The 26,473-nt window shown below is 38.5% G+C and overlaps 1 protein-coding gene across 4 annotated transcripts in view; it reads left to right on the top strand.

Moving 5' to 3' along the window:
• Nucleotides 1–14,048: 14,048 nt before the first annotated feature.
• The window catches only part of APLP2 (amyloid beta precursor like protein 2), an 84,127-nt gene continuing 71,702 nt past the window's right edge, over nucleotides 14,049–26,473 (top strand). For all 4 annotated transcript variants that reach the window (XM_074321639.2, XM_074321638.2, XM_019713973.3 and 1 more), the window contains exon 1: nucleotides 14,049–14,228. In XM_074321639.2, the coding sequence (XP_074177740.1) occupies nucleotides 14,133–14,228 (96 nt within the window). In that variant the 5' untranslated portion in view covers nucleotides 14,049–14,132. The remainder of the gene's footprint in view (nucleotides 14,229–26,473) is intronic.

Genomic DNA, 26,473 nt, shown 5'->3' with positions numbered 1-26,473 from the left:
TGCTGTTTGTTTAAAATTATCTATTTAGTATTTTAGTAAGTAACACATTTGCAAGAATCTAAAAGTATAAAAAGCTATAACATAAAGTCTCTTTGCTCCTCCATCTCCCATTCATTTCACTTCCCACCTGACCTTTATAAGTAATCACCCTAATTGATTTCTTGTGTATTCTTCCAGAGATTATTTTTATCACACACAGGCAGATATAAGTATATATCATCCTTTCTTTTACTTTTGAATATGATGCTAGCATACTCCATACACAGTTTTGAACTTGTTTCGCTTAACAATATGTCTTGGAGATCTTTCCCTAACACAATATAGAGTTTCCTCAATCTTTTTTATAGCTTCCATCAATTCCATTGCATAGCTGCACTGTAATTCACCTAACCAGTCTCATGTTGATCAACTTTTAGGTGGATTCCAGTCTTTTGTCATTATAAATAATGTTGTGATGAATAAACATGAACATTCATTATTTCCCATTTGTGTGAGTATAACTGGAAGATAAATTCCATATGGCTTATCTTCTAGCCTTTGACAGTTTGGTTGATTTTTGGGGACTATTCCCAAGTTGTGCACATCTCTCTACAATTAGGGAAACCAAAATTGTATACAATACTCTAAGAATAATCTTCCCAATGCTGAATATAGCAGGATTGCTTTTCTCTCTTTTGTTCTTGCAAATCAGATGTGCCAGAGTTGTAAGCTAGTTTTTAAAAATGGCCTAACAACTGTTCTAACAAACAAATTTTATTAAAAATAATGACCTAACATTACTGAAGAAAATTAATATCTAAGCACCATGATTTCCAGTTATTTTACACTATTTATTTCTGCACATTTTCCCCCCCTTTAATACATGTTCTTTGTGTTGGTTTCTACCCGAATGAAAGGGTGTGATTAAGGTCAAGGTTGGCCAATACACAACAATGAAAGCAATTATGAACAGAGTATAGAATGCGAAAATACTATTTTAACTGTTAAGTAGTATGGTGGCTAGTCTGATTTAAAATATTTCATCTCATTATCTGATGATATGTCTCAATTTTAGCTTTAGAAAATACTATCACCACACAAATATAGAATATCTTTGGCCCAGGAATTTGATAGCTATAGGCTGTAAGTGTTTAAGGTGTCAGCAATTGCTTGAGAATGTCTAGTTTCCCTTAATGTTGATTAATGCTCAATAATTCAAAGTGACTTAGTGGCAGGCAAAAATTGTTACTAACTAAGGAAATTTTGAGGTATTTACTAAGCATGCTCATATACAAGCCAAATGGTACTGCATTAGTTTTTGATACAAAGTGGAGCTTAAACAATCCCCAAAGTTCACTTTAACTAATTGTCTCACAATGATTTTCTCTGTCTTACCTGTCCCTTCTCTTTTCTCACTCCCAGGTCTCCTTTTGGCAGAATTTCTCAACCAAGGGTAAAACTGACTTTTAAAAAAATACATCCTTGCATTTCCTCAAGGGAATGGCTAAAAATGGGGGTAGCAGTTTGAGTAATAAGTGGTCATGGATTTAACACATAAAGTTAGATGGGTGGTTGAGAGCTCACTTGTTTGGTTTTCATCAGATACTTCTGAACTCAATTCAGAATTGACTTATAACATAACTGAGTGATAGATAAAACAGAGCTCAGTTATAGATAAAACATCCCAGTTTTTTTTTATAAAGAACTAAGCAAAATGGCACGATGAGAAATTATATAGAAAACCTATCATTGAAGGCACAAATCCTTAGACCTATCTGCACCCTTTGTCACTGTAAATTCAACCTCATAGATCCTGAAAGCTTCAACCTTAATTTATCTAGGGCAGCAGCCAAGAGCAAAAGATTAAAAACAACCACTACAGAATAACTTCTCTTGCAAGGATGGGTTATTGCCCCATACATCAGTCTTTATGACTTGAAACTGTTACAATCTTTTTATTTGATGATGTTAACTTGATCTTCTGGTATTCACGTATCACTTATCCTCATCAAACACGTCAGTTGATACATTTGCCTCATAATTTATCTTTACTGTTCTCTGTGCACTTCAGTGTACATAATTTCTATCAGACCTGAAAGGTTGCACACATAGTCAAATCTCAATGATTCAAGTAATAGTTATGCACTTTAAAATTACAGTTGACCCTTGAACAACACAGTTTTGAACTGTGTGGGTCTACTTATATGTGGAATTTTTCAGTAAATACTGTAAATGTATCTTCTCTTCCTTATGATTTCTTAATAACATTTTCTTTTCTCTAGCTTACTTTATTGTAAGAATACAGTACATAACACATGTAATATACAAAATATGTTTATGTTTATGTTATTGATAATGCTTCTGGTCAACAGCAGTCTATTAGTAGCTAAGATTTTGGGGATTCAAATGTTGTTCATGGATTTTTGGGCGTCTGCACTGCTAACTGCTCTCCCCACCCACCTTGTTAAAGGATCAACTGTATTTGTATCAAATATTCAATTCTCTGCTTCTCACAGGCTCTTCTTTTAGGGGCAAACTCTTACTTTTCAGTTTTACCCCTGGATACTCTTCAGTATGCATTTCAAAGGAAAAAAAAAATGTTTTCTCACATCAGCACACCACATCTAACAAATTTAACAAAACTTCTCAGGATGAATCTTCATTTCATAATATTTTATCATGGCTATGTAATTTAGTGTGTGAATACCAGCAAAGTACAGATGGTACAACCCTGGTTTTCTGTAAAGATCTGGAGCAAATCTGGCCATTCCAAGATTAGCAACATCTGAAGATATGACAGGGGGGTTAGTCACCACACAGTGAATAGCTCCCTTGTATGGTCTGCAGCCCATCCCAAAAAGGAGTGAGACATGATTTACAATAGTGTATCTGGAAACAACTCAAGTCTTCAGCAGCCTTCATCATGTAAAATGTAATGAGGGGTTTAAAGACTGATTTAGAATATGTTTCTGGGCTGCTGGATGCACAACCCTTTTTATCTCAAAATAGTACAGTCATCATCAAACGTCCCTGTAGGGCAGGAATCCAGGAGCTGCCTTGAATGCTGCTGACTATGCTTTTAAGGAGGTGTGCCAGAAAATGCGATTAGGAACAAAAGTCAGTAGAAAGAAAGCCACATCAAGGTGCCTCCAGAATTTGGATATCAGGTCACCTTTTGAGAGTAAAGCTACTGAGAGTTAGCATATGCTTATTTCAAATAGCTACCTGCAGAGGGAATATAATTGTGGATGAAAATACGGAAAATACTCATTTCTAACAAATGAGCACTGAGATATTTGGTGGTGTTTAAGGAGTATGTGTCTAATCATACTTGGCTTAACTCTTTCGCTGCATTAATTGATTTCAAGTCTTTTTTTTCAAAATGTGTCAGAAATCCACAAAAAAACAAAAGTCAGTATTTTGACTATTTTATGCATTTAATAATAACAATATAAGTGATATTATTTGTATGTATAAAATTTTCCTATTGTTGTTCATTCTTGAAAAACAAAAAAAATACATAAAAATGTACATTGCTTTCCTAAACTTCCTTTCTGGAAGTTTCCATCTGCATTCAGTGGATGGAAATATTCATTCATTCAGGGGTAAGAGAGACAGGTCTGGAAAGAGGAAGATCTGGGTTCAAATCCTATTGTTTTCACCTAATTTCTATGAAACCTGGAAAAAATGATCTAATCTCTCTAACCCTTAGACAGTTGTATTAAATTAAAAATTAAATGAAGTAATTTTCAGTTTCTTATATACCTGATATGGAAAAAGATATTCCCCAAATGGCTAGTATGAATATTCTGGTCTCTTGAAATCTGTAACCCCATTGTCAATCGATGTATTATCTTTTAGTTCTACATAGCAATCTCTTTTGAGTTTGGTTACCTTAAAGTAGTATTTTATGGGTTCTGATAAGACCTACAAAACAGAGAACTACCATATGACCCAGAAATTCTACTTTTAGGTATATACCCAAGAGGAATTAAAACATATGTCCACACAAAAACTTGTACACGAATGTCCATAAACACATCATTCATAATAGCCAAAAAGTAGAAACAACCTAAATATCCATCAACTGATGAATGGTTAAATGAGATGTGGTATATATATATGATGAAATATTATATAACAATAAAAAGGAATGAAGTACTGATACATGCTGTAACATAGTTGAACCTTGAAAATATGTTTAGTGAAAGGAGCCAGTCATCAAAGACTACATATTTTATGATTCCATTTATATGAAAAGGTAAATCCATAGATACAGAAAGTAACTTAGTGGTTGCCTAAAGCTTGGGGGAGGGAGGCAGGGGGGAATGGAGACTGACTACGAATGGGTTCAGTGTTTCTTTTTGATGTAATGAAAATGTTCTAAAATTGGCAATTGTTGCACTACTCTGTGAATGTACTGAAAAACATTGAGTTATATACACTTTAAATGGGTGAATTGTATGGTATGTAAACTACCTCTCAATAAAGCTGTTATATATTTAAAAATAAAAACAGAACAAAACAACAACAAACAAAAACACAGGAACAGACCTTGGGGTTCCATCAAACCCCTCTTACTTTGTGAGGCTCTGCCTGAGATAGCTAGGCTCACTCTCTGACTTTTCTTAATTAAAACAACAAACAAACAAACACTGTCAATAAGTCAAAGAAGAAGAGTATGTTATATTAGCTTTTTCTACATCTTACTTTCAACTCAAAGGTTTTCAAGTAATTTAAAGCTTTGCGGTTTCATAGACTAGCTAAACAACATATATTTAATGATGCATAAAATAATAAATGGAGTACCAAAATAAGGATCCCAGGAAAGACATTTTGGAAGGGGGAAAGATGAAGTTTTCCTGGCAGTAAGATCCAAACTAAAATGAATGTTGAGAAATATAGTCACTGACATTGTCTATTTCCTACCTAATATCCTTTCCCCAATTCTCCCTTCCTATTTGATTTTCAGTTATCACCCCCCCCCCCCACACACACACACACACTTCCCTCACCTCTATATCTTTGGGAGGTCCTGGTTGACTTAAGACGCTCAGCAGATTGTATTTTTGCCCCTCCTCCCACCCCATCTCTCAGTTATTGACTCAGGAATGGGTATGTGACCTAAATTTTTCAACCAGAGAATCTCAGGACTCTTGCTTGCAAGGCTGGGGCAGGAGCTGTCTTTTCTTCTGGACCATTTCCTGTTTTGATTTAGTGTAGGATCTGAAACTGTTGCAGATAACTCATTGTTAGCCTGTGGATGAAGCTGCCACATGAGGACCAGGAGGATCACAGAGATGTGTGTGGAAATCCTGATCAGAACCGTGCTTGCTCTCTACCCCTTCACCTCTACATTTTTCTAGTTATGTAAGCCAATAAATGCCATTTTTGTTTCAGCCAATTTGACATTTCTGTTATTTACAGCCAAATACATAAAAATGAGACAATTCTAATAAACTCTAAACTCATATCTAAACCTAATACCTATTAAGATACTTAGGACAATGACTGGCGCATAGTAAGTACTTTCTAAGTGTTAGTTATAGTTATTATTATCAATAGAAGTGTTAGTATTATAAAATGGAGATAATAGTAATGACTAAGCTATCTATTTAACAAGGCATTATTAATAAGACAAAGAAAAACAAAAGAAACGTGTACCATTCCTCCTTCCATTATAAAAGTAATTCATATCCATTATAGAAAATTAGAAAAGCACTGAAATATATTAAGAAGAATAAAACAATCATTTACAATCCAACCATCCAGAAAAAATTCATGTGTTGGTTTTTTTCTTGTAGGCTACTTTAAATGTACAATTGAAATTATTCTGTATATAAAATTTTGCACTCTGCTTTTTAAAAAAGTTACCATATCTCATAAACATTTTCCATTATTTATTCTCATTTTGGGCTATTTTCCTAAAATGGAGTCCTAGCGATGAAATAAATAAGTCTTACAGAGTTCTTTTGAACATGAAATGAGATAATGGATACCAAAGAAATTTGAAAATTGAAAAGCACTATACAAATATGAACTCCTCTTATAATATCATTGTCTCTTCCACAGACTTGCTCTTCCTGCTTCTCTATTTTGCTGAATTGCACCAGCATAATCACCATCACTATAAACAACTAACCACAATTATCTACTACTGTATCAAGCACTTGCTATACAGTATACACTGGATAAAACATGTAAACACTTTATCCATTGTTTAGTCTGTATAAGATCCCTGCCGTAAAGGTGATATTATCTTATTTTGCAGAATGTTAAGGTTTGATGAAATTAAATCATTTAAGGTCACACAACCTGAAATTCATCTGAATCTAAAGTACCTGTTTAACCGGTATGTTATCTGCTACCATTCCCTACCTTCTCTCCAATGTGCATTTCTTCTGTGTCTCTCAGGTCATCAAGTGGGGCAGTTTCTAACCCTGTCACTCTCCTCTGCGTTTCTATTTCCTCTGTCCTGGTCCAGGTTCTCACTATGTCTCCCCTGGATTATTTTCACAGTATCCTGGTCTGGCCCATTCTGACTCTGTCCTGCTGCTGCCAGAGTTATCATCCTAAAATGCAAATCTGACTATCATTTAGTAGTTCCCCATAGCTGTCAAGATAAAGTTTAAAATCTTAAGTTCAGCACCTTTATTTCTCACAGTCTCTCTTCTCTCTGTCATTCCTAAATGGCGTCATGCTGCTTCGTGCTGCCCTCTCCATACTCAGACTGATTCCTCCACTTGGCTGACATCTGCTAACCATAGCCACCTTCTTTGTCCATGTGACTCCTATAGTTTCAAACGCAGTTAAAGCATCTTCTCCTTTGGGAAATTTTCCCTGTTATCATAACACTTGAACAAAAAGATCCTTTATTTATTAATCAAATTGAGAATAAGAAGTACATCATATTTCACTTTATATCCCAAGTAAAGCACATGGCATGCTGTAATAAGTATCTATTGAATGAATCATTATGTGACTTAGGCATTGATGTCTCATCAGGAAATGTTAGGTTGTATTAATAAAACATACACTGTCCAGAAAAAGGCCATTATACTCCATATAGCATGTGAAATATTGTGCTTTTTATTTACCTCTAAAAATACACATTTTTAGAGGTAAATTGGAATATATGCAGATGCACATAGATAGTAAGACGGTCTAGAAACAATGTCACAAATAAAATTAATATAGAAACGAGTCTGTTTACATTAAAAAAACACTTTGAGAATGGGGAGGGCTGAATGGGATATGACAACAATCTTCAAATATGTGATGAAGATCAGCTCAATAAAAAGACAAAATTTCTGATCATAGAGTTATGAGTTTCTCCGCCCTTCCATTATGGATGTTTTAGGAAGGACTTCTGCACAGGATAGAAAGATGACACAAATATCTTCAAACTCTTTGATTTGGGGCTTCTCAAGCTGAGTAATTTTCACATCAGCTTTCCTGAAAAGTAAGTACCATGAGGAAATCACCAAGAGTAAGAAGTTTGAGTGCAAGTTATTCCCAACACTGAGGTTTTTATCATCATTTTATGTTTTCTGCACTGAAGGCAAAATAAATCATTCAAAGAAGCACCAAATGAGAGCGCTAAAAAATGTGGCATCATTCTGGATGAGAAAATAGCCGTAGCACAGAGGCAAAACAGACCAAGTACAAGGGATGGGATGGCTTCTTTCAAATAAACACTCAGGGACAACAAATGAAAGTAGGTAAATAAAGAGGGTCACATGAAATAACAACTCCTCTAAAAGTGATTTGCAGCCAGAGGCAGCTTTTCTCAGAGCTAATAAAAAGATTAAGCTTCAGGGCCACTCTTTACTTCAGTCTCCTCCAGCGCCTTGGAAGAGACCTTAACAATTTTACATTGTGTGTCTTTACAAGGGCACCGAAGAGTGTATAAGTTTTAGGTCTTACAAACCTTCTTTATTTTAAGCCTGTAAACGAGTTTACCAGGAAAACAAAACTTAGTATATGCGTAGTGTGTTCAAAATTATTTTGTAAGCATTGTATTTCATACACACCTACATACCCAGATTGTAATCAGCTAAATCAATATTATTTTTGGAAACAAAAGATATTTAGAGGTGTACTTTAGGGCCAGGTTCTTTACTATGTCTAGACCCTTCTCTGGCATTATTGAATTTGGGTGCTCTGTCTTGATTTTAAGTACTGGACCTTTTTGTCTATTTGACTTGTTTGAAAACCAGATCCTTGTTTTAGTCTAGACCAGTAGGAGGTAGAAAGAAAGGCTTTTTAAATTAAAATATTTAAATCTTAATTATCTAGTCGTGTGGTAAAGGTGTAAATTATATGAGGTTAAACCTGTTCTGCTTCAAGCCCAATGTCCTTCATAGAAGTGATTCACCTGTTCAGCATCAGTGACAGAGGGAACACGGAAGCCATCTAAGCAGAAGAGAAATTTGGGACAGCTAAGTAACTTTCTAACTCTTTGAGTAACATTTTTATAGAGTGGCATCTCTATAAAATGTGATTTTACAGAATATCACAAAGCTACTTTAAAAATGCAAGCAAAAATAATAGCCAGTCATTGATACATTTTCTATGTCTCCACTGAGAGATTTATTAGACTTATACTTTCTGACATCTGGTATGGAGCTGGTGAGCATCATGTGAACAGAAGACCTTAAGTCTTTGAGTCACACAAACCAAGATTCAATTTCCTTCTCTGCTGGTTACTGGTTTCGGCTGTGGGCAAATTATTTAACCTCTCTGAGCCTCAGTTTCCTCATCTTTAAAATGAAGATAATACTCATCTTACAAATCTCAATGGTCTGTCTTGCATTTTCAGTTTCTCCCTTTCTCCCAGTGCCTCCTTATCAATGACAAACAGCAACAATAACAAAGCTCTCCACCCATACCTCATAAGAGCTACGCTACTAGTTAGCTCTTTCAACAGGAAACAGAAGAGACAACTGTACTTGTTAGCTCTCCCTTAGGAGCAACTTAAACCTTTACTTATTGCAAGTAAAGGTGTTTTCCTTACAGAGAAATGACCAATGGCCAAGTTCAATGGTCTCCAAGTTCAGTTTTCCTTTCTTAGTCCTCATCCAACTTGGCGTTTTCTAGCTTTTAACTCTATGCTGTGATGACAAGCACTGCTTAAATAGAAAAATAATGTATCCTTCTGGGTTTCTTTCTAACTCTCTTGCTGCTGTCCCATTGGCTATCTCATGGATTTAACTAGTAACTTGTGGCTAGATGACTTCCCAAATTCTAATTCTAATTCCAAGCTCTCTCTGAGCTGTTTTCAAAATAATTACTATTCACCTCATGCTGGAAATTTTGCTGGCATTTCATCATCTCAGCTCTCACCCCATCTCCATAGTCTTCTCATTTCTGCCAATGACATTGTCATTATCATATCCGCCCAGGCACCATGTTAGGACACTTAAGGTTCTTTTTATTCCTCCTCCCCTTCTGTTTTACTGGCTCCTGGGGCCAATAACTTACTTTTTGCATCTGTCTCCTTTCCAATCCCACTGCACCTCTCTTAGTTCTACTCATGTGTACTCTTTCCCCAATATCGCAAGAGGCTCCTAGCTGGCCTCCTTGCCTCTAGGCTCTAGTTTATTCCTTATATAGATGTCACACTTAATTTGCCTAAAAGCCAATTCTAGTTATAGCTTTGTTCAAAGATTACTATGGCTCCTCAGTATCTTTTTAGGCAGTCATAGTACCTACCATCCTATCTTTGCTGTTTATCACACTATGCTTCAATTAAGTAAAATATTGACATTTTCTCTTACCTGCCTTATGTTTTTCCAGTGCTATGTTTCTGCTCACATTGTTCCTTCTATGCTTCTTGTCATCTCTTGATACCATATATGCTCTACTGTGTATATTCCTAGGAAACCTCAGATATAATTTCTGTTATCCTTGCCTCATATCCTCAGCCAGATGTAACCAGCTTCCTCCTCCTCTTCATTCCCTAAAAAACTTAGGTGACTCTCCTCTTAGGCCATATACGACTTTCCACCTAGAACTATATTTATGTATGCACAGTTTTATCCTCTCTGCCAGATTGTAGAGCTCATTTAATTATGTGTTCACCCAGCAAATATTTTTTGAATGCCTATTAAGTACAACTAGTATCCTGGATTGTGAAGGGAAAGAAATGAACAAAACATGGTTCTTCCCCTCAAGGGACTCATGGTGTAATTAAGGAGACAGTAAAGAAAGCAAATGATTAATATTTATTTTACAAATAGTGTGTCAGAGGTATATACAGAATATTTGGAGGAGCACAAAGGAGGTGCACCAACTCAGTCTTGGAGAAGAAGGGGAAGAGCAGAAAACTTCCATGAGCAGGTAACACTTGAACCAAATCTTAAATACTGAATTCATTGTGGATGGGGGGGGATTGGAGGGGGATGCATTCTAGGTATGGCATATTTAAAGACTACCTGTTATAGGCCACAACCAAGGCATATAACCAATTCACATTTATTTCCTGTACTGTAATGTTACAATACCTGTGTTAGACCAGGACTATTCCAGGATAAAGTGTTCACCATTCTGATTTGTAATGAAACAAACAAAGGCAATGTATTGAGTGGTCAAAACAAAATCACATTGTATCCAGCTATTAAATTTTTAAATTATGACCATTTTTACTTTTTTTTGGTTAAATGTTCTTTCTTTAATGAAACAGTGGTGATAGTACACAGTTGTGTCTTAATGTAATGTTTTATTTGGAAAACGATAACATTGGTAATTTAAAATTAGCAGCTCCAATTAAACCATTTTTTTAAAAAACTGGTCCATGATATTCAAGAATCAAACTCTCAGGGCGGCCGGACGGCTCAGTTGGTTAGAGCGAGAGCGCTCAACAACAAGGTTGCTGGTTCAATTCCCACATGGGATGGTGGGCTGTGTCCGTGCAACTAAAGATTGAAAATGGCAACTGGACTTGGTGATGAGCTCTGCGCTCCACAACTAGATTGAAGGACAACTTGGAGCTTATGGGCCCTGGAGAAACATACTGTTCCCCAATATTCCCCAATAAAAAAAAAAAAATCAAATTCTCAAAAGTATTAGTGGATTAGAATTCCCTGGAGAGCTTTAACAAAACTGATTCCTTTATGTCAGCTTAGCCTTAGTGATTCAGAATTTCTGAGGCAGGGGCTTAGGAAGTTGCCTTTTCATAAAACTTCTTAGTTGATTTAGAAAAGCATCTTGATTTGGGAGCAACTACCCTAGCCTGGTTTACCTCACTTGAATAGGTGTTGGATAACTAAGTGTCAAATGAATGAGTGCGTGCTATTCATACAGGTATACATTTAGGGACATAAACTTTACTTTTCCCCCCAACAATGAATTGCACACATCTTAAGTGTACATGGAAGAGAACTCTTAGGAGAAAGTCTGACTCTTAAGAAGATAAAAGAAAATAGGAGGTTATTTTAGGACCTTTTACTTTTATGCCCAAAAGGTGATATAACGAAAGCACAGTACTCTTCATATGACTTGGTAAGTGATATGAGCATATTTAAGATGAAAAATTATTGTTTGAGAACTGCAAGACAAGGTATGGGCCTGTCAGTGACATGTAATAAAAATAGGGTAACATTTTAAAGTCAAGAACATTGATGAACGGGGCAATAAACTCTTATTAATGATCCTTCCGTGACCAGAAAATGCAAATAAACTTCTTTCAGGACCTAACTAATTTTAAATTGCACACTCCCTAAATCATTTTTCTATATTTCCTTGTCACATCCCATGATATTAGAACTCAGTCTTGAACAGACAACCCCAGAAGCATGAATAGTGAAGCCACTGCCCTGAACTCAGGTAATTTCACTTGTTTTATTTTCTTGGCATTTAGATTTGTAGGAATTTAGCGATCCCTGAGTTTCAGTCCCTGATTTTGTGGGCAGGGAAACAGGCCCCAGAGGTACTATAAGATTCACCCAAGGCTCCACAACAGAACTGGGACTTGCGCAGTCACTTGATATTGTTTCCACACATAACTTTCATAGAAACTTGCATTCAGTAACATGTTGCTTCACTCTCCTTTCACCCCTTAAAGTTTCTTGATGATTTTCACTATTGTACATTCAGTCTTCGTGGAATTACACAAATTGGTGAAGTGTGACAGGTTTTTAATATCCACACTTGACAGAGAAGGAAAGAGAGCCCAAATGATGAAGGGTTTGCCCATAGTTACACAGCTGTACTACTCAGCTCCAGCTACCATAAGGGATTACTACAGGCTGGGTGGCTTAAACAACAGGAATTTATTTCCCACAGTTGTGGAAGCTGGGAAGTCCAAGATCATGGTGCTGGATTTGGTTCTTTGATGAGAGCTCTCTTCTTGGCCTCCTTCTCACTGTCTCTTCATATGAGGGTGAGAAGGTTGAGGGGAGGGTGAAAAGAAGAAGCAAGCTCTCTGGTCTCTTCTTATAAGGACACTAATCCCATCATGGGGGCCCCACCCTCAGGGCCTTATCTAATTCTAATTACCTCCCAAAGGTCCCATCTCCAAATACCATGACAGTAGGGATTAGGGCTTGAACGTATATAAACTCTGGGGGGCACATAATTCAGTCCACAGCAACATTTCCAGAACTAGGACTGGAACCCAGCATAATTGGTTTCAGTGACACTGCACCTGACATACTGAAGTCTTGTCAGTGGCATAAGAGAGGTATGGAACTAACTAGGGGAGCAAGTGCTATAATGGGAAACAGCACTCTGGGGATTCAGGAGAGAATGACATTACATTCAATTGAGCAGAGGAAGAATGCAAATGCTTTCAACAGGTAGCTAGTTGGTGAAGAGCGGATATTGCAGGCCTAGGAAAGGCTCCTTGAGGGAAAGGTGTGGGTTGTCTTTAGGGAATGGGGCAGAGTCTGTTAATCCACCAGGAACTGTACATGTCATGCAGTGAGGCTGGAAAATCCAGCGTTCTTGTCATTGCTCCACTCTGTTTAATTTGTGGACTCCATCTTTTCCTTTTTACTGTTTCCTGACGTAGAGACCCTGTTCTCTATTTTTTGGATGAACCTAAAGGGACTAGCAAGGACTCTACAGCGGGTGGGATATAAATCACACGGCTATTGAAAGAAAACAAAGCCATGGTGAAGCCGTGCCAGTTGTGAAATGGGGCAGAAGAACGTTTTCCCAGTTGAAGTGGAAATGCAGTAGAGCAAGAAGGTACAGAGAAGCAGGTCTCTTGCTAGTGATCTTAAACCTCAAGATGAAAGAAAAACGATCTTTTCCTATACACAGGAAAGGGACCTGGGCTTTAAGGTCAAACGTGTTCCTTGCACCACTGGTCTCCAGTGGGAGGCAGCTAACTCTGGCTCAAGTGGCCGCTGGGAAGGAAGGGTAAGGATAGGGCCTAAGGAACAGAGGTCAAAAGCCTGGAAAACACCGCCTGGGAGAGCCGCGAGGAAAGGGCGAAGCCGGCTCCCGGTTAGCCGCGCGCTGGAAAGGGGCGCGCCCTGCGCAGGGGTCGGGAGAGGAGGAAACTGGCTCATTTACCCTTGCCCTGCTTCGCGGGAGGGCCTTCGGTAAACCTGCCAGGACTGGGAAAAATTCATCCTGGCTTTTTAATCCTGTTTTTAATAAAAACCATTTTTCAGAACCCAAAAGAGGGAGGTACCCAAAGAAATCTGAGAAATACCCCGCAGGGTGGGGGGTAGCGAGGCATGGCCGTATCACAAGGCTGCAGGCACACTGACTAACGCAGCGCAGACCGATAACCACGCGGGCGCTGAGGGTTGGAGAAAGCCCCCGTCAGGGTCCAGGCGGACCGCGAGCCCAACCCGCTCACACCCCTGAGCTTCGCCGCGAAGTCGGGCGGGGGCGGGGCCATCAGCGACCTGGGGGCGGGGCTGGCGGGGGGCTCGCGGCTGGGGCGGGTGGGAGGTGCAGCCTATTCGGTGCCCTGATTGGGTCTGAGCTGAACAAGGGGACGTGTCTTGGTGCAGTTCTTCGGGACGCTATTGGGCGGTGGAGGAGGAAGGCGTGGTTCTGTGAAGTCAGTTCCGGTTGGTGTAAAACCCCCGGGGCGGCGGCGAACGGGCTTCAGATGCTTCTGGGTCGCGGTGGGGAAGCTCTTTGGTACCTGTGTGTGAGAGTGAGAGCGGAGCGTCAGAAATACCCGGCGAGGGATGGCGGTGACCGGGACCGCGGCCACGGGCAGGTTCCTGGTCCTGCTGCTGCTCGGGCTCACGGTACCCGCCGCGGCACTAGCCGGCTACATCGAGGTGGGGAGCGGGCGAGCGCCCGAGCGTAGTCTCCTTCGCCCGCCGTGGAAGCGCGGCCTGCGGAGAGGGTAGCACCGCGGGGTCCAGGACTGGCCGGGCTGGGGGTGGGCACGTGGGAGAGGTGGTGGTCCGGCGCTGCGGCGGGTCTGGCGCTCCTTCCCCCGCCCCTGCTTGGCGCAGTGCTTAGCGCTGGAGGTCGGGCTGCCTCCGCCGCCGCAGAGGCCAAATGAAAGGCATCGGGCTGCGGGGGGCGACGGACCGCCCCGGCGGTCCCTGCCCCCATGCCTCCCGTGGCGCCACAATCTTCTTGGGGGGACCCCGCGCGGCCCAGAAGCCCACCGCGCCCTCCCCCGGGACCGTGCGAACCTTGGTCCGCAGTCCTGGACCTCGGGGGCGGCCCGGGACCGAGGGGGCCGAGGGGGCCGCGCGCTCCCCCCGGACGGTGGTGGTCTTTCTCCCGGGAAGCGGCAGATGCAGCCTTTGTTGGCGAGGTGGGTTCCGCTGCAGGATGCAGCTTCCCGGGTTGGCCCGTGGAAGTGCGGCGGTGTCGAGCGAGTGCGCTTGGGCTGCACGGTGAGAACCCTCCTGCACCGGCCGCGGGTGTGTCTGCTTCCTGCGCGCCTGTCTCCCTCTCCAGGAGGTCCCCCGCGCCGGCACCAGGCCTTGGAGAGGAATTGTTACATATAGCTGTTTGCCTGAGTCTAATAAACAGGGGAAACTCCTCTCTGATGTCCTTGTTGCTCCCTTTTAGAGTGAGTTTCCGCGAGTAAGGAAGGTAAAAACGGCTTTGTGTAATTCTTCTTTTCTGGTGTAAGAATTTAAGTAATTCTGCATCTGATAACCCTGTAAACATCTTTGTGCTGCGAGGTGGTTAAGTGGCCTGGATTCGTGGACGATTCTCTGGAGTTGAGGCCGCGGGAACAGGCGGGTCGCTGAGGTCTGTGTGGGTTCTGCGGCGTATCTGGACGACGCCACTTCACAGAAACCTTTTTGTTTCTGGGGAGACCGGGATCTTTGTTTTTACCTGCTTTCTCCAGATAGCACTTGAACTATTGGACTGGAATGTGTATTTCTGGTGGTGTCGTTGATTTCTTTTCCCTCTCCACTATTTTTCAAATTACAATTGATTTTGCGTATTGAGCTAATTTCAGAGAGAAGTGAACTGGATTTGATTACGTAGTCATTGACAGAACTTTTTAATAAAAACCCCAAGTTAGACTGTGTTCTGCTACAGAATATTTAAGTATTTCCACGGGAAAAATTAATAAAAAACAAGCCTTGTCCACTGAAATGGCCCAAAACGTTTGTATTCATTCTGCTTAAAGTTTTGTGAGTCTTTAGGGGGAAAAAGGGAGTTAAATTTTAAATAGAAATTGTTAATGTTTACATACAAATGCTTTTTTAGATTATGATTATTTTAGCTTCCACACAATGGTTAGATTTATATCTGTGGTTCCCAATATGTCCCTTGAAATCAAGCTAGAACACTGGGATAGCAGGGGAAGGGAAAAAAGGATTTTATATAGACTACAGACCTTAAGGTTTGGCGCAGGGTGTCGAAAACCATTGTTCACACTCTTTAACCTCACTTTCCCAGGGGTATGAGTAACTTCAGGCACTAGTGAATTCACAATAAAGGATTAATCAATTATGAAGAACATCTTCCGTTCAAGTTGAAGCAGAATATTAACACTTGTATATCTGCAAGGAAAGAAGGGCTAACAATATCAGCATTAGTTGTTGTGGATTAAATGTGATGTTACCCACAACATTGTTCGGTGGACAAGTCTGGCTAGACAGAAAGTAGGAATTAGACAATTTCCCTAAAATGGTTTTTAAATGCTATTTTATGGTTAACTTCTATTTTTTGAACTATGCTTTTGCCCACACTAAATTATCTTTCAAATATTTTTTTCCTTTGTCAAGCAGACAAAATTATATTCGCATGTATATATTTTTTCTTTATTTGTTGTTGTCAGGCAAAGGACTGCCTAAGCCTTAATTTAGATGAGAATGGCCTAAATTGGGATGTCTTTGGAAAGGTCCTCATTGAGATTAGCCAGAGGGATTCTAGCCAAATCCCTGATCAAGTTGCTTGGCACAGAATTATTGATTGGCGAATCTTTAGTGTTGCTTGGTGTTGACTGAATTAATCTCTTACACCTGTTTAAAAAGAAAAACCACCTCTGTACTCAGGGTCACTTCCTCTTTTAAATCCGGGACAAGTCCTGTAGTGTGCATGCTCCCATTTGGGATTCTCAAACGGTGTTTGTGCTGAAACTCTGTACTCTGTGCAGTGGACATTGAAGCTTCTGAGAGCCAGAACTTGAGTTCTTTCTCCCACATTTAAAAATAAGTGGGCCATTTAATAGCCAATTTCAGGAAACTCAAAGTATGACACCTGCAGCAGAGGATAAAGAAGGCTTTGTGTTGGTGTTTTTGAGTGTTGGTATAGGGAATGTCTGGTTCTGATAGGCGTATCAGTCATTATTTTATTATAACTCTGTTAAAAGTCTCTTGATAAATCTGATAAACTAAGTTTTATAAATCAGGTCTTCCTTTAATAGAGGGAAATTGTTTCATCACCTAAAGCTGTGCTACCCCGTAATGTAGCTACTGAGCTTGCAGTGTGGACATTGTGACGGGGGAATAAATTTTTCATTGAATTGAATTTTAATTTACGTTAAAAACTGATATTCAAATTGGTGATTGGAAAACTTATATGTTTGAAACAACTTGGTTATGTGAATCCACCTTTTTAACTACATTTTATGAAATCTAAATGCAGATAAAGTATTTCCTATGAATAGTTAGCATCTGCATGGAGATGTACTGTAAATGTAAAATGCACACCAGATTTCGAAGACTTAGTATGAAAAAATGTAAATTATCTCAATAATTTTTACGTTGATTACATTAAAATAATATTTTAGACATTGGCAAAGTGAAATATATTAAAATTAGCTTTACTTGTTTCTTTTGATTTTTTAACGTGGCTACTAGGAAATACTACATATATGACTCATACTATATTTCTACAGGACAGTGCTAATTTAATGTCTTGCTTGAAGTTGGTTCTGCATGAGTATTTTTATTAGTAGTTTCCCCCCCAGTAAAGTCTTGCTTGAAGTTGGTCCAGCATGATCTTAAGAGTTTTTTTTAGGACAATCTTAAATATTATTTTTTGTTTTGTTTTCAATTAAAAATTTTAGTTAGAAAAAATTTCAAGCTTACAAAAAATTGCAAATATTGTACAAACAACTCATACCCTTTACCCAGATTCACCAGTGAACATTTCCCCTATTTAGCATTTGCTTTATTATTCATTTTATTATTATGCATTTTTTGCTGAGCTATTTGAAAGTAAGTTGCATCTGTCATGCCCCTTTACCCCTGAAAACTTCAGTGTGTATGAGTATTTCTTAAGAATGGTGTGTACCAGTGTTTCTTAAGAACCAAGGACATTGTCTTTCATAACCTTAGTACAGTTATCAACCTAAGAAAATTTAATGGTGATAGAATGATCAAATCAAATACTGTCTATATTCCAGTTTGTCTGCTGACCTGATAATATCTTTTATAGCATTTGAAAACATAGTTATTTTTAAAGCTGAAGAGCTTAGAATTCTTGGCAGTAATATGTGAAGGGTTATTAATTATTTCCAAATATAAAAATCAGATTTTTAAACTTATATGATGTTGTTTGACTTTGGAAAATCTGAACTTGAAAATCTTTCAAGATTCTTTATGTTATTTACCGTTACTGAATTCTTGGGCTTTTACATTTTTTAAAAAAGATTTTATTGGGGAAGGATAACAGGATTTTATTAGAGGACTTTATTGGGGAACAGTGTGTACTTCCAGGACTTTTTCCAGGTCAAGTTGTTGTCCTTTCAATTTTGGTTGTGGAGGGCGCAGCTCAGCTCCAGGTTCAGGTCCAGGTACGGTTGTTAGCGGCAGGGGGCGCAGCCCACTATACCTTGCGGGAGTTGAACCGGCAAGCCTGTGGTTGAGAGCCCACTGGCCCATGTGGGAATCAAACCGGCCGCCTTTGGCGTTAGGAGCACGGAGCTCCAACCGCCTGAGCCACCAGGCCGGCCTGGGCATTTACATTTTCTTTTTAAATAATAGAAGAAATACTATATAGGTAGTACATGTTCATTGTAAAAATAAAAAATACATGTAAGCACAAGGAATGAAAAGTAATCTGAAATCGTATTATACAGGGAAACCTCAATGTAAACATTTTGGTGATGTGTATCCATATAGATCAATCAGTAATGCATTTTATAAAAGTGGCATAGATTGCATATTGAAGCTGGCACCTAACAATTATTTTGAATTGTCTTAAAATGAACTACTGAAAGAAAATAAAGTTTTCTGTGTGATGAAGCATAGGAATAAATATGGGGCAGCTGTTTAGCTTAGTTGGTTAGAGCACAGTGCTCTTAAAAAGAAGGTGTCTGTTGATCCCCACATGTGCCACTGTGAGCTGCGCCCTCCACAACTAGACTTGGAGGTGATGGGTCCTGGAAAAACACGCTTAAAATAAATAAAAGTTAAAAAAAAAAGTAGAGTTAAATATTTGTACAGTAATTGTAGTTTCTGCGGAGGGGGCCATTTGAGAGAATTTGAAATCGCCTACAATCCAATTTTCATGAGTTGTTTTATTTTTAGTGAGATAAACTAGATTACTCTGATGCTTTAATTAAATTTATTGTAGTTGATTTATGGCCTGGGATGGAAGTTGAACCATGGAGGCGCATTCAAGTAAAAATGAGTTCCAATCCTTTGTATCCAGTATAACAATAATTAGTTTTCTCTTTCTTTTTTTTTTAAAGATTTAATTGGGGACGGGGAACAGGACTTTATTGGGGGACAGTGTGCACTTTCAGGACTTTTTTCCAAGTCAAGTTGTTGTCCTTTCAATCTTAGTTGTGGAGGGTTCTGTTCAGCTTCAAGTTGTCCTTTCAGTCTTAGTTGTGGAGGGCGCAGCTCAGCTCCAGGTCCAGTTGCCGTTGCTAGTTGTAGGGGGCACAGCCTACCATCCCTTGCGGGAGTCGAACCGGCAACCTTGTGGTTGAGAGGACATGCTCTAAACAACTGGGCCATCCGGGAGCTCAGCGGCAGCTCAGCTCAAGGTGCCATGTTCAATTTTAGTTGCAGGGGGCGCTGCCCACCATCCCTTGCAGGAGTTGAGGAATTGAACTGGCAACCTTGTGGTTGAGAGCCCACTGGCCCATGTGGGAATCGAACCTGCAGCCTTCGGAGTTAGGAGCACGGAGCTCTAACCACCTGAGCCACCGGGCCGGCCCAACAATAATTACTTTTGCTAAGAGAATTTTTCTTACATAAGTAGTATCATGAAGTCTTTTTAAATGAATTCTTTTTAAACGTAACTATAATCTTTTTAAAATACGAGTTTTTATTTGTTATTCATTCTACTGGTGTTAGACTCTAAACAGTATAGTGCTAAAAACAAATAATGCATTGTGCTTTTTACTCTACTAAATGTACTTGCATGTGATTTCTAGGCCCCACTCCCAGAGATTCTCATTGAGTACATATGGGATTCTCATTTTCAAATGCTCCCAGGTGATTCTTATGTTCAAGTGGAGAAAAACAAAACATAACTCCAGCAAACCAAAAAGTGCCAACAGAACTCATTTGGGTACATTATCTTATATAAGTTCCCAGTCTGGTGAAGTAGGTATTCTTATCCCACCTAAAAAGGGAGTCTTTAGAGGCCAAGGGTTTAAAGTCATGCATCAAGGCCCAGGGTATGAATCAGTATGTGCTATTCTACATCTGTTGCTCTTTCTTTCCTCTATCAGGGTGTTTCATAATGTTTCCCTTTTGATTGCAGATTTCTTTTCATGCATGTCTACCTGTCCTCCTCACTACCAAAAACCCTGACAAGAGTATTTTCCTTAAAAGAAACTAATTTCATAGAAGCTACAACATAATATACCAAACTGCTAACAGTGGTTTAAAGGATATAATTACAGATGACTTTGTGTTTTTATATTTTCTATGGACTTCTAAAAACTTTTAACGCCTTTTAATATAATATGTAAGTTCTTTTTTATATTTTAATAGTCAGCTTGTTTCATCTTTGTATTCTGACAAAAAAATTTAAGAAAATGTGACCCCCTGTGGGGAGGCTTATGAAAATCAGGATATGGCAGACAATTGGATAAAGAAACTGGTACTTCATTTATACAATGGAATATTACTCGGCCATAAAGAAGAATGAAATAGACCCTTTGCAGTGACATGAATGGACCTAGAGAATATTATGCTAAGTGAAATAAGTCAGACAGAGAAAGACAAATACTGATCTCATTTACATGTGGAATCTAAAGAACAGAATAAATGAATAAACAAAACAAATAAGTCTCAGAGATATAGGGAAAAGAAAAACTGAGGGTTGCTAGGTGGGAGGGGGTTGGGACTGGGGGAGAAGATAAAGGAATTAGAAAGTACAAATCAGTGGGGTGGCCAGTTGGCTCAGTTGGTAAGAGCAGGAGCTCTCAACAACAAGGTTGCCGGTTCAGTTCCTGCTTGGGATGGTGGTCCACACCCCCTGCAACTGAAAATTGGAAACTGCAACCACCTGGAGCTGAGCTGTGCCCTCCACAACTAGATTGAAGGACAACAACATGGAGCTGATGGGCCCTGGAGAAACACACTGTTCCCCAATATTCCTCAAGAATAACTTACATCCTCAGGGTAGGAAAAGACTTCTCAAACAGGACACAAAAGAAAAAAGAAAGTACAAATTAGTAATCACAGTATAGCCACGAAGATATGAAATACAGTTTGGGGAACATAATCAGTAATGTAAAGATTTTGTATGGGGTCAGATGGTCTTGTTAGGGAGACCACTTCAGGGATGATGTAGATGTCTGAGCACTGCACTGTGCACCTGAAGCTGAAGCTGAATGATACGGAATGTCAACTGCAAGTTTATATATATGTGTATATATATATATGTATGTGTGTGTGTATATATATATATATATATATATGTATGTATATGTGTACACACACACACACACACACACACACATATATATAGTCACAGGATGTGGAGTACAGCATAGGGAATAGAGTCAATGGAGTTGTAACAGCTGTATATGATGTCAGAGGGGTAGTAGATTGGGGGAGGGACTTACCACTTTGTGAGGGGTGTAAATGTCTATTACATTGTTTTGTATACCTGAAACAAACAAACAAAAATCAGGATATGGGATTATTTGGAAGAGAAGAGGCTGCTGGCACCAAATTTACAATCACTAGCTGGTAGACAAAACATTAGGAAAAGGTTGACTCAGTAACCAATATGACTGGGATAAGACTGTAGTCCAGAAAAAAGATAATAAGAATTTGGAGTGGGGCACCTATAAGGTTGGTTAATTGAGCAGCTCAGCACCCTCTTTGTACTGTGCCTTCCTCAGCCTGTTGCCTGGTGGTTGCAGCATGTTGGTGTAGTTTCAGAGGACATGCTCTGATGTGATAACTCCAGGGGAAGAAGAAACTCTCTTTTCTTGTATATCTCCTTTTAAGAGTAAAGAAACCTTTCTCAAACCCGACCAGCAGAAGACACCTCAAGTCTTATCAGACAGAATTGTATCAGATGCTTCTAGCCAAACAAGACATAGGCGGGGGAATGGTCCCTCCATGATCAGCTTAGACTTCAGGGTGGGTTCTGTTGGAAAAGAGAGCTATGAATGTTCGGCAGATGATAACCCAATGTCTAGTACAAGGGCATTCTCCATTTGGGAGGTTATATAGCCAGACAAGCTAGAAAGAAAAAGAACTAATTTATTCTTACCAGAATTATCCGTGAGTTAAAAGTTGGCTGGCGAAAATGAGATGGGAGGAACCTCTCATACAGTGAAATTATTGGGATCGTGGTTCTTCATTTTGAGGGATATTGCCATCCAGAATAAAAGGGCTGGAATGGTGAAGTATATGAAAAATTTGACATGAAACTGGACGAACTATAAGGCAAATATTTGGCCTAGAGAAGAAGAAAACGTGGAATTTAGTGGTGGTGGTAAAGAACATAAATATTTTAGAATATTTTGTATGTTGTCTCTGGAAGGCTGAAGAGATGATTTGCTTAGGCTGAAGCAGAATTTTAACCTGGAAAATGAGCTGATAAAAGAGTATAGGACCTTCTTTAATTTTACTTCCTTTAATTATGAATATTTCCAACATAGTATAGTAAACATATAAGAGATACTCATGTATCCACCACCCCATTTTGGTAAATTTTATCACTTACATATTTGCCTTAGCCTTTTTTTTTTTTTTTTTTTTTTTTGAAGAACTGAAGTATAAACATTACAATAGAAAGGCCTTCAAACTTTTCCCTATCTCATTAACCTTCCTTTCCAGAAGTAACTCTTAATTTTGAGTTGGGAATTTAGCATTTCCATTCATGTTTTCATACTGAGAGAGACCCCTTTCATCTCTTTGGATGCCAAAGAAACTTGCTCTGGCTATTAGAGTTCTAATCAATATTTGTTTATCAGGGCAATTTGTTCAATTGTTTTACAGCTTTTTATAATGATTTTAGAAGGTAAGTGTACTTAAGATACTGGAACTGTAAGTAAAGATAGTCCCATATTTCTGAAGGTGCCAAGCATACAAGGCACCATTGCAGCCCTCCCTACCTAACGTTAGATGCCCTTGAGTATTTTTGAGTTTTTAAAATTTAAAAGTACACAAAAGAAAAAAATATATAGCTCAGTGTGTTTTTATAAATCAGGTACTTGTGTAACCACCGCCAAGGTCAAGAAATACACACTACCCCCAGTCACTGTTACTCTGATTTTTATTATATATAGTTACTTCTTGCTTTTCTTTGTAGTTTTACTGCCCAAACATTCATTCTTAAACACTGTAGTTTAATTTTTCCTGTTCTGTAGCTTTGTGTAAATGAAATCCTTCAGTTTGTATTTTTACTGAAATACAGTTGGCCCCTTTTACTAAACATGTTTTTGAGAGTCATTTGTATTGTTGAGTGTAGCTGTGGTTCATTTGTTTCCTTTGCTATGTAGTATTCCATTGTATGGAGAAACCACAACTTGTTCTGTTGATGGACATTTGGTGTGTTTCCAGTTTGAGGTCATTGAGATAATGCTATTCTCTCTGTGGCTTGCCTTTTCACTCTTAATGATGTTTTTTTGAAGAAGTTCTTAATTTTAATGTCTAATTTATCAGTTTTCTCTCTTAAAACTGTTAAAATTATTTAAAATGATGGTAGGTGCTTTTGTGTCCTGTTTGAGAAGTCTTTTCCTACCCTGAGGATGTAACAGTTATTCTTCTGTATTGTGGATTAGGAGCTTTGTTTTGCCCCGTCACATTTAGAGCTATAGTTTACCTGGAACTGATTTTTGTGTAGTTATGAAGTATCAGTCTTTTAATTTTTATCTTTTCCATATGGATATCTAGTCTGTACCATATGGTTATCCAGCTTGCACCATTTGTTGTCAAGGTCGTTGTCATGTAGGGACTCTGGTCCTGTTCCCCGCATAAGAATGCAGGACATGGTGAGGCCAAAAAGGAACACCAAAGGAGCCATAGATAGGGGAGTCATACCACTATATTCTTGCTGGCGGCTGGGTTGGAGATACAGGGAGCAAATATCCGTCAGTACCCCAACAAGGGGTCTTCCTGCACCCCAGTCTCCCTGGCGGCTGGGCGAGACACAGGAAGTAGGATCCACCTGATTGATCCTCAACCTGCCATCTGCTTCTCTGCCTGCCATCCAACCAACCAACCAAGGCAGTCATGGCAGTTATATCAGTGGCTAATTGGCTAACTGGTTACAGCTGACGGCCACCCAGTCACAGCTGATGGCCATCTACTACCCGAGCCCGCACCTTTCCACATGAGGCGGAGAACGTCTTGCTCTCTGGGACTCTGTCCCCACAGTCGTTCTTTCTCTTCTTCCATGACACCTTTGTTGTTGTTATCTATATGGATAATATTATCTATATGGATAATATAGATATAATATCTATATTATCTATATGGGTGAGTCTGTTTGTGGCCTCTCAATCCATTGTTGTTGTTTTTTATCCTAGTAAAAGTCCGCATTGTCTTAATGATTATGTGGTTTTATATCTACTAGAGCAAGCCCTTGGTTGTCTTGGTAGTGTCTTGACTATCCCTTAACCCTTCTCTTTCCATATATACTTGCCACATTTGACCCAAAGCAACCACTTGTTGAAATTTTGATTGGGATTGCGTTGAGCCTGTGGTTTATTTGGAGAAAATTGACATTTTTCAAATATTGAGTCTTCCAATCTAGAAACATGGCTTATACCATTATTCGGGTCCTCTCTAATTACCCTCAGTATTTTTACAACTTTTTGCATGGAGATCTTGTACATCTGGTGTTAGATTTATTAATAGATAAATTTGATTTTTTAAAATGCTGTTGAAAATGGCATCTTTAAAAAACTTCTTGGTTGTCATTTTGTTATGGATATAGAAATGCTGTTGATATTTCCAAATTGACCTTGTATTCGGTAGTTAAGCTTGTGTGTAATTCTAATAATTTATCGGTAATTTTGAAAATTTCTGTGAATTGTGAGGTTTTTCTTTTTCCTTCCAATCCTTGTGGTTTTTATTTATTTTTCTTTGCTGCATTTGCTAGGACTCTCATAAAATATTCAAGAGAAGTGGTATTAGCTGGTTGTATCTTTGTCTTAACTCCTGATCTCAGAGGAAAACTGTATTTCATTATTCATATGATACTTGTAGGTGTCCTGTAGATACCATACCCTTTATCAGATGAAGGAAGAGCTCTTTTATTCTAAGTTTGCTGAAGATTCTTGTCATGAATAAATGCTGAATTTTTTGGAAGCACATTTTTTTTCAACTCTTAAGATGATCATATGGTTTTTCTCTTTAAATTTTTTTTAAGTTAGTTTCAGGTGTACCAAACAATGTAATGGACATTTACACCCCTCACAAAGTGATAACCCTCTTCCCCCATTCTCTTTAATTTTGATAGTGTGAAATATATTAATTAAAAAAAATACAAAAACAACTTTGCATTCCTGAAATAAACCAAACTTAGTTTATTTATTTGTTTTTTGGATTTGGTTTGTTAATTTTTTTTAAAAGTTTATTGGGGTGACAATTGTTAGTAAGGTTACATAGATTTCATGTGTACAATTCTGTATTACATCATCTATATATCACATTGTGTGTTCACTATCGGTTTGTTAAATTTTTGTTCAGGATTTTTGCTTCTGTGCTCAAAAGTGGGTTTGACCTATAATTTTTCTCTTTTATAATATATGTATCAAAAGGAGTTGGAGGGGCATTGCCTCTTTTTATATTTTCTGGAATACTTTTTACCTTTTTTATTCAAGTATTGTAGACATAGAGTTTTAGGTGTGTAGCATAGTTATTTAGCATTTATAAATATTCTAAATGATCACCATGATAAATCTAACAATCATTTGTCAATTCTCTGGAATATTTTATCTTTTCCTTAAATGTCTGGTAAAAACTTAACAGTGAAGCCATCTGGAATTTTCTTTGGTAAGGTTTCTTAGATTAAATTTACTTACTAATTGTGGGATTATTCATACCTTCTTGTGTAAGTTTGGTTAGGTTTCTGTTGTAATTTATTTCATCGGACTATTTAAATTGACTATTTGATTGAAGTTGTTCATAATATGTTTATTGTCTTTGTAATGTCGGTAGAATCTGCAGTGATGTTCCCCTTTTTCATTCCTGACTTTGGTTATTTTTGTCTTTTTTAATAATCAGCCAGGTGTTAATAGTCTTTTCTTCTTATTTTCCTCCTCCTCCCCTTTGGCAACCATCAAGGTACCTTGTTCTGTGTGTCTATATAGGGGTCTGTTTCTGTTTTGTGATCATTCATTTTGTCTTTTTAGATTCCACATATAAGTGAAATCATGTGGTATTTGTCTTTCTCTGTCTGACTTATTTCACTTACCATAATACCATGTAGGTCTATCCAGGTTGTCACAAATGGCAAGATTTCATTCTTTTTTTATTGCTGAATCATACTGTATTGTGTGTATGTGTGTGTGTTGGTGTACACACACCACATTTTTGTCCATTCATCTATTGATGGGCATCAAGGTTGCTTTCATATCTTGGCTATGAACTAGTAATGTTGCAGTGAACATAGGGATACATATATCTTTTCACATTAGTGTTTTTGTTTTCTTTGGGTAAATACCCAG

The sequence above is a fragment of the Rhinolophus sinicus genome, chromosome 9 (assembly GCF_057876585.1).
Source record: "Rhinolophus sinicus isolate RSI-liver-muscle chromosome 9, RSI-T2T, whole genome shotgun sequence".
Lineage (NCBI taxonomy): Eukaryota > Metazoa > Chordata > Mammalia > Chiroptera > Rhinolophidae > Rhinolophus > Rhinolophus sinicus.
Note: the sequence above shows the minus strand (reverse complement) of the source record. Positions and strands in the feature narration are given on the sequence as shown.